At 44.5% G+C, this 16,087-nt stretch overlaps 1 protein-coding gene across 3 annotated transcripts in view; it reads left to right on the forward strand.

Moving 5' to 3' along the window:
- The window catches only part of specc1 (sperm antigen with calponin homology and coiled-coil domains 1), an 80,034-nt gene that overhangs the window by 6,940 nt on the left and 57,007 nt on the right, over positions 1–16,087 (forward strand). The window contains exons 2-4 of one of the 3 annotated variants that reach the window (XM_031571546.2): positions 7,068–7,314; positions 13,002–13,174; positions 13,601–13,733. In XM_031571546.2, coding sequence (XP_031427406.1) covers positions 13,028–13,174; positions 13,601–13,733 — 280 coding nt within the window. In that variant the 5' untranslated portion in view covers positions 7,068–7,314; positions 13,002–13,027. Of the gene's footprint in view, positions 1–7,067; positions 7,315–7,648; positions 8,311–8,417; positions 8,582–13,001; positions 13,175–13,600; positions 13,734–16,087 lie in introns of those variants that run through there. The other 2 variants (XM_031571548.2, XM_031571547.2) reach the window with 2 other exon arrangements.

Raw genomic sequence — 16,087 nt, forward strand, 5'->3', positions numbered from 1 at the left:
ATCATTGCAATCCTTGACCATCAAAACATAGGGGTTGACATCATCTTATATGTGCTTTGATGTTTTTTTCAGGAGATATCATGGAAAACGCATATTTTGATAATGGCGGGAAATAAAATGGCCGCCGCGGCCGACATGAGCTTTTTTTGCGTTGGCTAACGTTCTTTATTGGAAGAGCAGTATCCATAGAGTAATTGTGCCAATTTTGGCGCTTGTATCCACATTTGAACGATTCTTCATCAAAAAATGCTGTTATCTGCCCCACTAAAAGGGTTCTTCAGGGATCAGTCAAAAATAGACCTGGAAAAGAAAGTGAAGACGTGTTAAATGCTCTCAAGCCACACTTGTATCTACAATCTCATCTACACTTGTATCTACAATGTATCTCATGGCTTTTCATACCTTGTTATTGCTGAAGTTGTGCCCACGGTTTAAATAAAGACCATGGTTAGTTTCACACCAGTGCTCCTTTATGGTTTGGACACATGGACCAGACAGAAGGACAGAGAGCTTGTGTGAAAGGTCATAAACACACGGGGTGCATGAAGGCACTATAACGATGGTCTGTTGTATGCTTTAATGTTACTGTCGATATGGCTGACAAAACAAATGAGACTAAAGGTTTAGCAAATGTTTACCTTAGGAAGGCATCTGTTAGACTGAAGAATGAAACTAAGGTGTGGCCCCACAGTAAAGAGGATAAACCTGCCTGCTGCTGAAGGTTTCTCATTAGATGGCGTGGTCACAAAGGCTCTCTGGTTCTCAGCCCATCAGGTGCAGTAAGCTGTTGGAGGAAATGAGCATTGTGTTTTCATTTTCCTGAACAGAACAGACTTTTTCCACCACTGATGTAAGCAAATTGCCACTGGATTTGGTAAGGTCCTCTATCAACCACGTGTACCAGTCTTGTGCTAATGCCTCTGCAGACTTGCAGACAAATATGAAAATATTCGGCACATCCCCCTGCCTACTCACTCCACATCCCCCTGCCTACTCACTCCACATGCCCCTGCCTACTCACTCCTCATGCCCTCTTTCCCTGTACAAGGAGGAGTTGGTTAACTGTGAGTGGCACGTCCTTTCTCAAGCAGAGGCACTAATTGCAGAGATAAGGGCCATCTGGGAAAGAGGCGTGCGCCAGTTTGGCTCTGTCTCTCGTGGTCTTAGGGGCACAGGCACTTTAAATGTCTCTCTATTAGCTTAGATGCCATGTCTCTGCCTCACTTCATGGGCTTTGGAATTAACCTACATTTTGACTGAACACTTCAAGCTGCTGTTTTTGAGGCTGAGACAGAAACAAAGGTATTTACAGTACTTTTGGTTGTCCTCAGTGTTTTCAGTGTCTTTGTGACTGTAACACATGTGACATTGGAAATACTACAGGAGGGATGAACTGTGTAGATTTTGTGTGTGCTTCATCTGAAAGTATTTAATCTTGTATTCGAAAACTATTTCCCCCCATGAGTTGAGGGATAATATCTCTTTGAACTTGCTTCTGCTCTGTGTTCTGAGACTTGCATCTTGTTCCATAAAGATCTTTTCTCATTCTGTGTCCTTCTCTAATGGAACATGGAGCGTTGAACTCGTTATGACTGATGTACAGCCTAGTTGTGTCTGGGCTGACTCCATCGTTATATCCTTTGTCATTTATTAATCCACAGTTTTCACATACTTCACTCCTGCAAATTCAACTTGCAATAGTAATAGGACTATAATCGGTAACGTGGTTTTGTCTTGTGAAGCTGAAAAGTGAAGTATGCTTCAGTGTTCTCTGATGATAGATAGTTTGGATTCTCTGAGCTCCTGGGCAGTAGCGTTGCGTTTTTGGCGGGTCTGGTTTGTGCCACTGGAATGTGCAGAGGAAATGGACTGCATACTCGCCATGCAAATCACACTCAGCCTCAGTGGCTGTTTGGAATGCTGCCGTTACAGATGTCTTTCAAGATCAGTCCATGAGAATCTCATCGTCACACATTGGAATATAGCCTACAGTGGCTTTTATATGAGGTGGTCTGATGTTCCTCTGTTGTTCTGAGCACTGTGTGCTTTCTCTGAGTCAGTCGTGTCTGTCCTGACCTGATCAGTCGTGTCTGTCCTGACCTGATCAGTCGTGTCTGTCCTGACCTGATCAGTGTCAGTCGTGTCTGTCCTGACCTGATTCTAAGGGGCCAGAGGTAAGGGCAGGGATGCTCCCATGGGGCAATGGGAGCAGTGAACCATTAAGTCTGAAGTGCCCAAAGTCATGTGCTGTAGGTTGTTTTGCTTTTCATTGTTGTCTGATATTTATTCAGAGCCTGGCAAGTCTTTTAATCTGAACAAGGCAAATGCGTGGCTTTGGAGCGGCACGAGTGGTTTTTAGCAGTAGTTATGAAGCGGAAGGACAAGCTGTCTCAAGCACCATCAAGCTTTTGGGAAGTCAATACCTTTGAACATCAGATAGCATTTAGCAACGCAACGCCCTTAGATATAATCACAAGCACACTGCTTCAGACTACGCAGTGGAGGGGGAGACTCTTTATGGAGACAGGCTTTGCCTGTTTGAAGAGTTACCACCTTTGTAAAACAGTGAGTGCTGACTGATGTTGAGGCTATGTTGTAACAAGGTGGCTCAAGAATTAGTATACTTGTTTAGGGCTGCACTGAGACCATTGTTTTGGTGACCGAAAACAATAGTGGGTGCTGCTCTCAAGAGGGTCTCCTAGAACTGAGGACTGCTTTCTGTGGGCACTTGGTGTTAATCTAGGAAAGACGTGCAGAGTAACCAAAACAGACTGAAACAAAGAACAAGTTTAATTTCCAACAAAACTATGTGCTGTATTTCATCTGTTACTAGACCAGAATGTTTTAAATGGTCTTGTTGTGTGGCACAGCTATTAACTCATCTCTCTGTGCCATCAGTCCAGTCACTTGAATGTCAGCTGCTTGTGGGGTGTGACAGTGTAATGTGATCCTACAGTATGCAGTGGTATCAGTGTCAGATCTGAAACTATCAGTTGAAACCTCACTGTCCTCTTTGCCCATTACCAGTCTTACAAATAAGGCCGGGCACCTCGGACATATAAATCGTGATAAAGATAAAACTATAGATAATTATTTTATTTTTTTCTATTTAGAAACTGCTGTGCCATCTACCTTAAATCTTCGCCCCTCTGCTCTCCTTTATCTTGGCTTGTGTAGCCCTGTGAGATGTGACTGATGTGGGCTCATTGGGTGGTTGACAGTGTACATCCAGGAAGCTGTTGCGTGAGCGGGAAAGATGCAGCCATTGCATGAATTATGCATCATGTGCAGTTTTTTGGCTCTCATGCTGTGAATTCACAAGTAGTTTTACTCCAGATGAAGCACAATACTGATGGTCCTGCAACACAGCAGTGTCAGTTTCCCATTTGTGCTGTGTAAAGGCGCAATGTAAAAGCAATTTCAGATAGGATGGGCATTTGACCTGTCTAAGGAGCCAAATGTTCGCTCAGCTTTTCTCTTCACTCCCTCGCTCTTGCTCTCTTACTTTTTGATCTTAAAAGTGCTGATAAAAGCTTAAACCACCTCTTTCATCCTGAGGTCATTTTATATTCAGCACCCAAGATGTCTGTTTATGCAGAAAAGTTAAGTATGATGGCATGAGTATGATTCAACATGCAGAATTTTGTTCTGTGTAAGAGCATTTCGGAACCCTCAAACTTTATCAAAGTACTTTTGCAGACGTTGCATTTGTTCCATTTAATTCACCGACATAATACTGAAATGATTTATGAACGAGTGCCTGTGTTGTACGTCATAATGACAACTGACTGCTGAGAGTGCAATCAATAAGAGGGTCACTTTGACTTCCTGCACTTTCACATCCTCATCTACTGCTGAGGGGCTTTTGGGAGAGCTCACCACAGGGGTCGGAGCAGAACAGGGGCCGCTCACTTCCTGATTCACTTTATAGTCCTCATGACTTAGCACTTAAAACACACCAACCCCACCAGGCCAGGTGCTCAACAGATGCTGAAGATTTGCTGACACAGAAGGACTGAGAAATTGACATTATTCTCAATCTCAGCCTTTTACTCCTTATAACTACTTTTACTAGGTTTCCCTCAATCTTTAATTGTCTCAAAACCCTTTTCCTTTATGTGGACCTCGCATTCTACTAGGAACAATTATGTCTAATATTAATCACACGTGTTTAGTCTGGCCTTTTTCTGGCAGAGACAGACTGAGGGTTTCATGAGACATGAGAAATATTAGAAATGATCAACAAGGTCTGTATGGCTATCTCTTGAGTGATGCCATATGAAATGGGCCTGATAAGTCTGAAATTGACATTTCCAGATGTTATTTTGGTTTTATCTCATTAACATAAGAATGGCCTGCTATTTACACTTTAATGTTATCTGTAGGTCATCATGAAGTCTATCATGAAGGCTTAGTCCTTGAGCCTGAAATCCAATTTGATTCGATTTGTTATCCAAATCTTTAATGGATCCTGTGATCTGCAGTCCACAGACCACATAGTGAAACATAAATAAATATAGTTTTGGGCTTTTCCCTGCACAGCTTGCTCTGAGCAACGAGAAATCCCCCTTGACCAAACGAAACCCTCTAGTAGGACAGAAAGAGAGTTCCAGAAAGAGTGATGTCTCTTTTGTGGCAATGTAGTCCTGAAATGAAACAGTTTTAGAGCAGCTTTGGAAGACTTAGTGAGACAGAGGTGGGGCAGAGGCTCGTACTCCGCATATGACCTTCCTGTCAGGAGCTGATGGCTTTTTTCCTACATTGGCGCCAGCATCTCCCCTCTCGCCCAGGCACACCGCCACTATACCGCAGAGGACGGAAAGCGAGCGCAGCTCTGGACTGAAGCTGACCTGGCCCTCACTCTGTTGTCAGACATTTGAGTCCTACGATGGAGCTTGTCCTGGATGTATTGTTATTTAACCAGCTCCAGATTTCAACTAGTTCTGTTTTGGAGCGCAACCAGAGGAAAGACAATAACAAGGATTTAATAAGGGCTAGGCTCTAGTATTCTTTACTTTGGTCTCTTCTACTGTTTAGTCGATAGAGTAGGCTATGCAATTGGACTATTTGCAATCCTGAGAGATCTGGCTGACCACTGTTGTGGCGCTCACCTGCTGTAGTACCAATAGAATGCCAGGGAAACTGAAATCAATAGGCACATTTCCTGTTAAGTCTAGCCTCAGTGCTCAACCCACTTCAAGAGCAAATATGCCTTTTGCTAGGGAGAACGAGCTGACAATATATCAAATGAGTTCCTAGGCTAAAGACACTATCTACAGTCAAAGAGAAAGTTGTTGCCCAGGAGTTTGTGCCAGGAGGGATTAGATCTGCTGCTCATGTGAGCAGTGTGACACCAGACTCTCGCTCCTCAGGCTTCTCTCATGTTCCTCATTACACAACAGGTGGGCGCGGACGTACAGTTGCCTCGCTGACTGCCAGCCCACTGCGTGGCAGAACATTAAATGTTCACTGTTCTCCATTACCCTCTGACCCTCGTCAGAGTCCGTAGAGGCAAGTCTGTCCACTCATCTGGCTCTGATCAAGTATCTCACTCGTGTTTCGTTCAAGGTCCTCTTTACTCGAATGAGGAAACAGCAGCCCTTTCTGTCCCCAGTGCATGTAATTGCATCAATGAACGGCATAGATTGTGAAAGCTTGATAGTTTACCTGATCATGTTAAGTGTTTTGAAAGTTCCAACTACTGGCTTAGAGCTTTTATGTAGGCTAACCAATATTATTTAACCGGTCAAAGTTTAATGATAATTCACAATAGGCTATTATGTTTATGTGGGACTGCAACTCATTTAATATCAACATTTGTGTTGAAAAATGCCTTGTGGATTTGATTTGAACCATGGTTGTCAAAAGCCCAAACCAAATAGGTGATGATAGATGATGGGCTACTGTCCTTACATATGTTACCTGTATTGTGAAAAAGGCATACCGTACTTCTGTCCACACTTAGGGTTAGAACTATGTGCTATGAACTGATGTGGAGTTTGATTTCTTGTTGACAGTTCCTTAGAGATAGCCATCCAATTCCAATTTGTTTGGCATGCACTACTAGCCTGTTTTTTTCCATGTATTGTAAGTGTTGCTGTTGAATTTCTGTAATGAGTGAACTGATGCTGTTGAACTCCTTGAACCCTTAATTCATCCAAGCTAGAGTGGCCCACGTCACTGTTGTTGTTTCTCCCATATTCAGCCTAGTGTAGCCTTGTTAGCAGAAAGTCTGCGTTTGTTCCTTAATCAGGTTTGAAATCTGCATGTGTGGGGTGTAAAACAGGATGCGGTGGCTTGTAAAGCTCTCTTAAAATCTCTCAGTCATTAGCGGACTGTTGGAACAACCTTTTTGTGTGCCGCGTAGGCGTGGTCAGCCAGAGTTACCCCATTGCCGCCACACCACTAACTGGCGCTTTTGAAAAATGAGAGTCGTGAGCGGCTTTTAAGACTGCCCACATTTTCTTCGTCCTTGGCATTTCTGAGGCTTGCCGACTTAATTGGGGTAAATGGAAAAGCTGGAAAAAGTGTGCAAAGCGTTTCTTCTCCTCTTGTTGCCGCTAAGAGCTGTGTGACACACAAAGACAGGCTTTGTCAGACTGAGCTGAGGCCAGGAAGGGTTGTGTGTGAGTCTGTCCACCCATCGAAGTGGAGACTGGCACATCCACTATCCACCAGTCTGCAGGGGCCATGAATAAAAGCACACATCCCTAATGAGGTCAAACAAACGTGTGCAATTAAATTATGCTGCACTGCAAGGCTGTAGTTGTATTTTATAAGTCACCCCTTGTCAGTGTCTGAATGATGATCCTAAGGTAAATCAAGTAACAGGCTAGATGGAGAAAAGGAAATATTTTCATTTTAAAAGAGTGTTGTAGCGCCCTGAGAAAGTCAGGTGAGTAAACTTGTGGTGGCTGTGTAATCAACATCAGACGACGTCTTAACAGAGCCTGGACTCTAAAAATTGGAAATGTTGCACTTCCTGAGAAAGTCTGGAAAAATGGTGTGAGATGAATGGAAAACTTTTGCCATACTTCCCCATCTCGCTCTCTCTCTCTCACTCTCAGACCCACACGCACAGCAGGCAGCCAGCTTCCTCGTCTTGATCACAGTGTGAAGGCAGTCAGCAGTAGCTCTTGGCCCTGGGTCTCCCGAAGGCTGTCTTATCAGGACTGCTGCATGGGCAGATCTGCCCTTCGAAGGCAGCCAGGGTCTTCTGTTGGCTGCATGCTGAAGCTCACGCAGACTGGAGTCACGCAGCTGAGGCTTCACAGCACTCGGGGATCTCTTTTCCACTGCAGCTTGTTTTTGTCTGTGAGTAAATCTTGTGCATTCTCTCCTTAAGTGTCACCTGACTTTCTCCCTCTTTTTTTTTTCCATTTCTCTGAGGACATCTGTTGTTGTGATCTGTGAGGCGCTGGCTCCAGGTCTGTAGTGGAGGTGTGTGTGTGTGTGTGTGTGTGTGTGTGTGTGAGAGCCTCAGTTACTGTGTGTGAGCTCCACTTTACCAGGGGATACATGGCCTACAGGGCATCACAGAAGCAACATGATGAAGCGGACAGGATTGTTTTAAAATATCTGAGAATTCTAGCCTGTCAAGAGTTCTTTTCTTTCTTTTTGCTTATGGTGTGATTCTTCGTTCAAATGTGGAGTAACGCACCATGCTGTATTAGGCTCTTTGGAGGCTCTTAAAATCAGAGTTATTTAAGGAATAAATGAGAACCCTGGCCACAGCCCTGTGGGACACATCAGAGGATGTGATGAAGCGGCTTGATATACAGCTCCACATCCTTACTGAAGACCCCTGCCAAACCATTGAATCAGCTCAAAACCTCTGTGATGCAGCACAGGGAATGTTAATACCAGTTAAGTAGTCAGTGCTTTTTAAGCCACTGCTTTGTATTCAGCTGACAAAGTTAAGTAAGGCAAGGCAAAGCAAAGCAAAGCCAAAAGGCCTGTTGTTCAGAACACTGAGGTAACTTTCTGTGGTGAGAGAGATTTGTCTGTCTGCTTTAGCAAGCATTTGTGTAAAAAATAATGCTCAAGCAATACATTAATGCAGTGGACATCAAAGTGGTGTTGGAGGATGTTTGTTATCTGACCGTAAATGTTTCAGACTGAAAGTAGCATTTTTGGCCATGATGTTCCTCTCTCTCGTTCCTCAAAAAAGCCCTGACAGGATGTTGAGTTTAAGATAAACATTGCGTCATGACTGAAGTCGTTTAAATTAGTCAGGGTGTTGGTGACTGTTTCAAACCAGCCCCTCCAGCCCTGTGGCACAGCATCCATGCATTACAGGGTGGAGCAGAGGTAAGAGCCGCTATCATCATGCATCAGCACTTTCAGGAAACCAGTCAGCCAGTTTGCGCTCACACTTTTGGTTTTGTATCACCACATCTTTTGACCAAGGACCACTGAGGGCGGGGCGTAGGCCTAGGGGGTCATTTGCTTATCCTTTTTCTTTGGTTGGGGAATTCATTGCGGTCTATGGCTTCTGGTGAAAGCCAGGTGTGAGAGAAACAGACATTTCATGGGTGTTACCAGTGGAGCTGTCAGTTTGAGTCAGAGTCTAGCTGTCAAGGTATGATTCCTACATATTATGTGTCCTGCTTTCATATATGAGCATACTGTGCTCTAGACACTTTGCTGTAGCTAGAAGTTTTTCGCTGTGAAATAAATAAATTATATTGCTTCACTTTAGACTGTTAGACTGTTTAAGACACCATATCGTAAATTACAAATGATCAAATACCTGTCAGCTAGTCCTAACTTAACTACCTGTTAACCAATTGCAACTGATAGATTAACTCACTTAGCATTCTTTGGTAGAAGAATCACAGTCCATCTGGTCCGAGACAAAAGTCAACAAACTAATAGGTAACAAATAAATAAGTAGGAAACCATTATCGTACAAACACATCTAGTAAAGTGCAGCTTGATGGAAACAGTTGAATATGTTTTCGGAAACGGAATGTTTCCGCAAATAGCATGTTGCTCATTTTATCACTTGCATGAGTCATAGCACAATTTTCACATTGACATGAAGAGATTATATAATTGAATGTGACTAGATTTTACGGTACTGTTCATTGTTACTTTGGGTTTGTTTACTGACAAATAAGTGCCTAAAATGTCTATGTGTTTGTATACAACGGGTTACTTGTCAGTTTCTTGAAACCTATGTGTTTTTTCATGTACGAATTTCACTAAATGATCAACCATACATTAGATTTGACCGTTAGAATCAGCCGTTTTAAAAATGTCATTACCATGTTCCTGCTGAAAGCGTCCTGACCCTGTGTGTGAGGACAGATCATGATTAGCATGGGGACGCACCAGGGAAGATGCACATGATCCTATATCAAAAGCATTGCTTGCAGGGCAGAACAGTTTGAAAGGGCAATACTGTTGATTTGAAACATTGATCCTTAACTGTGTAGCATACACATAGTTATACACAGTATTTTGAGTCATTAACTGAATTGTTTTGATCATAAATGCTAGGCTTGCTAAGTCTAAACTAGGCGACGCACACAGGGAGGATTGTAGACCTGTTGTCCACATTCATGTTGAGTCTCAGTAGCTACAGATTTCAGTAACAGAGGCTGACGTTTTATTTTCTAGTTTAGGCCTCACTTTTATCTTCTTTTTGGGAGCTACACACATCAGAAATACTGACAGAAGCAATGTAATTAAGTACAAGTGCAACCTACTACTTAGGGGTGTGGTCACTCAAGAAACATATTTCATTTTTCAACCGTTTGCCTAACTAATGTCGAAGCAGGGGAATTTGACAGGATACTCTAAATATAGTCCAACCACAGTCCGCTGTGCAATTTCTTACTTCCTGCCAAGATACACGGGGTGCATGCTTTTTATGAAACTTAAGTAGCCTTAAAACGAGATGATAAGCTAATCTGGAAACAGAAATGGTGTACATGGTTGTCATGATAGCATCATACATTTGCCATCAGGGCCGTATGGATTTGTTTTGTCATAAGGAATTAGATTGACATTTTATTTCCTCTGATATTTTATATCTTAATTAAGAAAGCCTGCTGGAAAAGTAGGCCTTATCCTACTAGGGCTGTAAACGAAAAGGGATGTGTGTTTGTGCTAATGGTTGACCGCAGAGAAGTGATCACAGTGCACATTTTGTCCAAGGTTGCGAGTTGCCTGGGTCGACAATCTGGACCACATCCGGAGCTGCTCCATAATCTGATAGAATAATCTACAAACATGACAGTGCATTGGAAAAATTCCTTCCAAGATTAATCTGCCCCTCAAACAAAGTCTCCAAAATGTATTTTCATTTTGGGCTCTCACAGACTGTAGTGACTTGTACTGTTCTGCGATTCTGATGAGGGTTTTATCTGGGTCATTTTATTTGGGACTTGCTGTTGGATAATTGACCTGATTCTTCACAGAAATGTTAGGTTGTCTGTGAAATGCTTTGCTCCACAAAGTCAGAGTGTACGCACTCAGAGTCTGAAACATGCCTTACGTTTCTCTGCTGTGTAAAGTAGCCTAATCTCTACTCTTATTTAGCCTGAAAAAAAAAGCTGTCTGAAACATCTGATTAGAATGTGACCATTGCATCACACACTATCTATCTTGCAACAGAGTACCTTCTTTGATGGTTATTTACATTTGTTTCTTTCTTTCACTTTGCTGATGTCTTAAAATAGTCGAGTAAGTGAGTGAGCTCAGGCTTCTAATAGAAGGTCTTTTGAAGTGCTGTGCCCGTGAGCTTGCTCTGTTCCCCCCTCTCTGAAGCCCTGCTGTGTCCTCGCGCTGGAGGCTGCAGTGGTGGTGGGCATCTCCGTCACATGAGGGCCGGCACAGAGGGCCGCTGTGTGCCGTAATCAGATAAGGACCTGCAAGCTTCCCTCAATTAACTTACCCTGCTCCTGCTCCTGCTCATACTCCTGAAGTCTCCATTAATCTGTGGTTTAAAATTACCATCACTCCATTCCAGTGCCTGACGGCCGACTCAGCTGACCTCAGCTCCGCTCTGCTGGCCTTCTGCGTTAGTGTTGGTTCAGAGCCAGCGCCGCGTGAATGCTGAGTTCAGAGCTCTTGCTTTTTTTACTCTCAGCAGTGGGGATTATGTTCGCCCAGACCCCCAGGTACACGGCGGGACTAATTTGTTGATGCTGCTTGAATGATGCCCTTCAGAGCATCTTATTTACAGGTCACACCGAAATGAACTGTGAACAAACAACTCTTGAGAGCATAGTGGCTGGATTCAAAGCTGTTTTCCTGAACTTGCTGAAGCTACCTCTCTGTGCACTGTGAAACTTTAATTTACTAGTGAATTTCACTCCTTCACAAATTTCCTGGCATGCCTAATTTTGTATCATAACTCATTTTTTGATGCAGAAAAAAAGCTAGCCTATCCAGTCTGCCTGGCTTTCAGTTCCTTAACTTTTTTCTGTTGCTTTAAAAAAAAAAAAAAAAAGCTATCCAATGCCCACCCACGCTATTGGAGTAGTCATAGAAACCTCGGTTTCAGTACGTGCAGCAGTCATAGATTTTCCATGTAGCCACCAGAGTTGAGCTGTGATAGCGGGAAGCACTAGTAAAGGAGAGACTGAGATGCTGAAGACACAGTGATTACTGATTAGGTCTCAGGCTTCTGAGACAACCTGAACCCTTTCAATAGAGAGACTTCAATGGATCAGACCCCTTTTTCCAGTAGAGAGACTGGTGGAAGGTTTCCAGTTGGATCCTTGCAGGATTTCCCATCAGATTTCTATGATTAGGATAGAAGGCCAGTTAGGGTGATCATTTCCTAGATTGGAGTCACATATACATGAAGTCTAATCCATTCGTCTCTGTTCCCAAGTGTCCTCCGTCTGACTCTGTGATGAGCGTGTGTGGCCTTTATGTACCCCAGGATTCCGATCAATGAAGACGCACTACAGGAAACGCTGAGCAGCAGCCTGGAGATCCCATTAGCCTGGATGTGTGTGGGTGGTGGGGTGTGCCTTTCTGCTCTTTTACTTTAATACCATTGCACTCTCTCTCTCTCTCTCTCTCTCTCTCTCAGTATCTGTCTGTCTATTCTTTTGTCTGCTTGTATGTTTACTTCTATGTGTACCTCTGTGTGTAGCCTATCTCTTCCCCTCCTCCCCTTCTCCTTCCTCTCTTACTGAAAAGCATTAGCCTGGCCCTTCCCCTCACTAGCCACCTGTCCCTCTTCTCATATTACCTCCTCTTAAGTGGTATCATTATCATACCTAGTCGCCTGCTCTCAGCCATTCAGTGGGAGTGAGTCAGCCCTCGTCCAGCGCTGATGGATGACTGAGGTGGCCCTGAGCTCCATTAGTGGGCCTGCTGACCCGCCGCCGTCTGGCCAGTGTGTTATCAGGTGTCTGCCATTCCACTGGGGCTTCCCTGGGCCGGTAGCGCTCCGTGGAGGGGGGGAGGGGGGGTCTCGGCGTCTCGGATGGGAGGCTCCGTTCACTCAAGCACTTTGTCACAAGAAATATCCAGGCAGGGAGCTGCTGGTGTTAACTAGATTGCTGCTATCTGCTTTGTAATGCCCAACCATGGCAACACCCTTTCGTTCTTTTTTCCTGTCTTTCTCACTCATTGCTCTCATCTCTTGATTGTTCTTCCTTCTTGTCATTGTTTGGTATTTGATGTCTTTGCCTCGTTCAGTTTAAGGTCTATAAATACGACTTACCATTACATTATTACATATTGTTACTTTTTAATCTAAGAAGCATTATGGAGTTTTTGTCCACTACTTAGTGCATAGCCTGCACGGCTATTGGGAACGCGTCAAGTGTGTTCTATTGCAAATTGTGGCATAGTGTCACTTTACAGTATTAGACGTATCATTTTGCTCCATTGCACAAAGACCTATCCTGTTCACAAAACCGTAGGTTCCCTCAAGAGGATGCTTTTAATAGAAATCTACTTTCAGATGTGTCCTGTCCCTCAGCACTGACTCTGTTCTGCCCTCTGTCTGTCTGTCTGTCTGTCTTCTGCAGAGCGAGGACACTGAGCACACAGAGCCATGCTGAGAGGGGCGGCCGCCACCAAGGCCCCGCTGGCCAGGGCTGGGGCTTCGGACAGGAGCCAGGTGCCTTCCGCTCTCTCTGCCAACACCATAAAGCCCTCCCGCCTCCTCAACTCCCAGACCCCTGACCAGCGCTTCGGCAAGGTAAGAGCCCCCACAGCTGTCCAGCTCCTGGTACTCAAGCGTGTGTATTCCCTGGATGGTAATACTGATTTGGACTTTAAACTTTCTTACTCCTTTTACTGGTCTACTGGTCTTTTGTAAACGCGAAAATATATGCCGTTGCTGTTGTACAGCGTTGGCCTACTTAGATCAATGTGTTAATCGGTCTAGTCAAAAACATAAGTGGTGTTGGACATTTCCTACCATTTCACTTATCGTTGAATGCGTAAACTCTCAGATTTTATGGATTTGGATTGCAAATGATGGAAATCAGAAACTTTGGGACTGGAATGATCGTGGATGCAATGCATGCATCCAGACTGGTGATCCTGATTAAACTGGTGATTATCAGTGTGCATCTGGTGTCTTCCAGTCACGTCATTCATACGATCTCTGTACTCGCTGTAGATGAAGAGAGCGAGCAGCGATGACGCCCTGGTCAAGCCTTCACTTGGCCAATTCCCACGTTCCCGTATGAGGAAGACTGTCACGTCAGGAGCCATTTCTGATCTGGCTGACCCCAAAACACGCACCGCCACAGGTAAGACAAACACCCACATGCACACACGTACACATACACACACACGCACTGATGCAGGCACACACACACACACACACACACACATACATACACACACACACTTCCTTCCTTTTTCATTGTTTCTTCATTGCCTTTAAATGTGGTTGGTTATGGAGGCAAGCACCCCATTTCACATGAGGTCTGTTTTAAATGTCAACCCCAGGGCCAGACATGACATGGGAGCCGTTTGGCCCAGCCTTCTTTATCTGCAGCCTCCACACTTTCCCAGCAAATATTATACTTGGCAGAGCAGAGGTGCTGAGTCTGCTCTGCTCTGCACTGAGCCCCTGGCTGTTTTCATGTGTTATTCTTTAATTGTTCCATGGTGTCGCAAACTGGTATTTATTGGTTATCTGTTATAAATGACTGCCGAAACAAGGGGCCTTGCAGTGTCTTTATGAACTTAAACTAGATGCATTAGAGAGATATTCACTCGACGGCCACAAGGGGGCCACAGCTGATCACTCCTTGGCTGATGCGCCTTTGGCCCTATTCTCCTTCCCCAGTTCTGTAAACACTCGGATTTTCATCTTCAGTTTCATATCTGCTGTGCAGCTGTGCTGCAGGTTGACTCACAGCGCTCAGGTGAGGAGGTGAACGCTCTGAAGCGTAGTTTCCACGTCTTTGAACCGCCTGCTGGTGCGGTGGATGAGCGCTGCTGCTTGTTTGATTAGTGTATCCTGAAAAGAACCCTTTGAACGGAGGCCATTTTTGTCTGAGATAATAAGGAAAGTATGACATTTTGTTTCCAGAGTTAGTGTGTGTGCATGGGAAGGAGTGAACTTTGATCAGTTTGCCTTCCTGTTGTCCGCTCGTGAAAGGGTCATCTTTTGTTCTCACGGGAATACTTGTGAGATAGACGTATCCAAATAATGTTTCGTACTGGAACATTGTGTACATGTTTGTATGCCTCCTTTGTCATTTTCATCATGAAATATCTCATGAAGATAACCACTAGGTTCAGTGATGGGTCAGTGTAAAGCCCTGTGAAAAGGGGCGACTGCGTGGGACAGTCCAGCAAAACAACGCACATATTACTACCTACTCCATCACTGCGGCAGACTATTAGCTCCTTGCCCTTAAGACAGATGGACACATTTATCTGGAGACGGATCCTCTTTCAGCATCATAGGGGTGGAAGACTGTTGCAGCTCTTCCCTTCTCCCCTCTGTGTGTGTGTGTGTGTGTGTGTGTGTGTGTGTGTGTGTGTGTGTGTGTGTGGCGGGGGGGGGCACTGATAACAGTAATTGGGTAGAAGTAATTTAATGGTGACTGACGCCCCCAACCCGCCTGTTCTCAGACATCTAGGTCGCCATTGTGTTAGAAAAACACATGGGGAGGCGCTGACTTTGTGGCAGTGGAGGTTGTGCTCATCTTGTTAGAGGGGTTGGGTAAACAAAGTCCAAGAGTGTAATCCCACTTGAAAGATATAATTATGGCACACATGTAGTTGTCCAGCTGTGGGGCTGCTATCGGACAGTCACTGAGAAGCAGTGGCAGGAATCATTTAGTCATCTCAAGGAATACATTGCTGACGCCAAACCCTGTCTAATGCACAAGTAGAATGTAGCTTAACATTCTGGAATTTCTCTGTGTCCTAGTAAACGGAGAGTTTTGTTGCTGTTATCACATTATATAATGTTGCCATGTACACATACATGAACAAATGCTTTAGATGTCTGTGAAAATTGCATTAATGTATAAGTGATTAACATGGTTACCTTAAATGCACACAGAGATGAGGCCTTCTGTGTGCGTCATGTTTGTTGAGGTCCCTCTGGAGTGTACGTTCACCCTTGAGGAGGAGGGTGTGTGTTAGGCCTGGGTGAGTTCTCCGTGAGCAGTGTTCAGCCTCACGTTGTGAAGGAATGTGAAGCTCTTCTGGGTTCGGCATCACGGCTGAATACCAGGCGTGGGGTGGAGCTGCCTGTTGTTGAATACCCCGCTGCACCCTGTATGGTGTGGCGGTATTGTTTGTTGCGTTCTCCCTCACGTGGCGGTTGGTGCTCACAGGGCGTCAACCCCTCAGGATGTGTTCATCTTCACCCAGGCAGATAAGTGCTGTCAATCCTGAGAAGCCACGCTCAATGGCTCTGCTAATTACATGACGTGCATTACAAGCGCTTAAATGGTCTGGCAAATGTCAGAAATGTATGCCCTCCCAGGTTTTATGCTTTGTGCCTTTAAACACACCATTTGGCAATATTGTGGACAGTGCCTGCGTTAACAGTGTTTGTGTTCGGCTGCTCTGTGTCTGTGTGTACGGTCTGGGGTGAATTGCTCTGTTGTGCTCAGATCTGGCGGCCATCTGAGCC

Source organism: Clupea harengus, chromosome 8 (assembly GCF_900700415.2).
Source record: "Clupea harengus chromosome 8, Ch_v2.0.2, whole genome shotgun sequence".
Taxonomy (NCBI): domain Eukaryota; kingdom Metazoa; phylum Chordata; class Actinopteri; order Clupeiformes; family Clupeidae; genus Clupea; species Clupea harengus.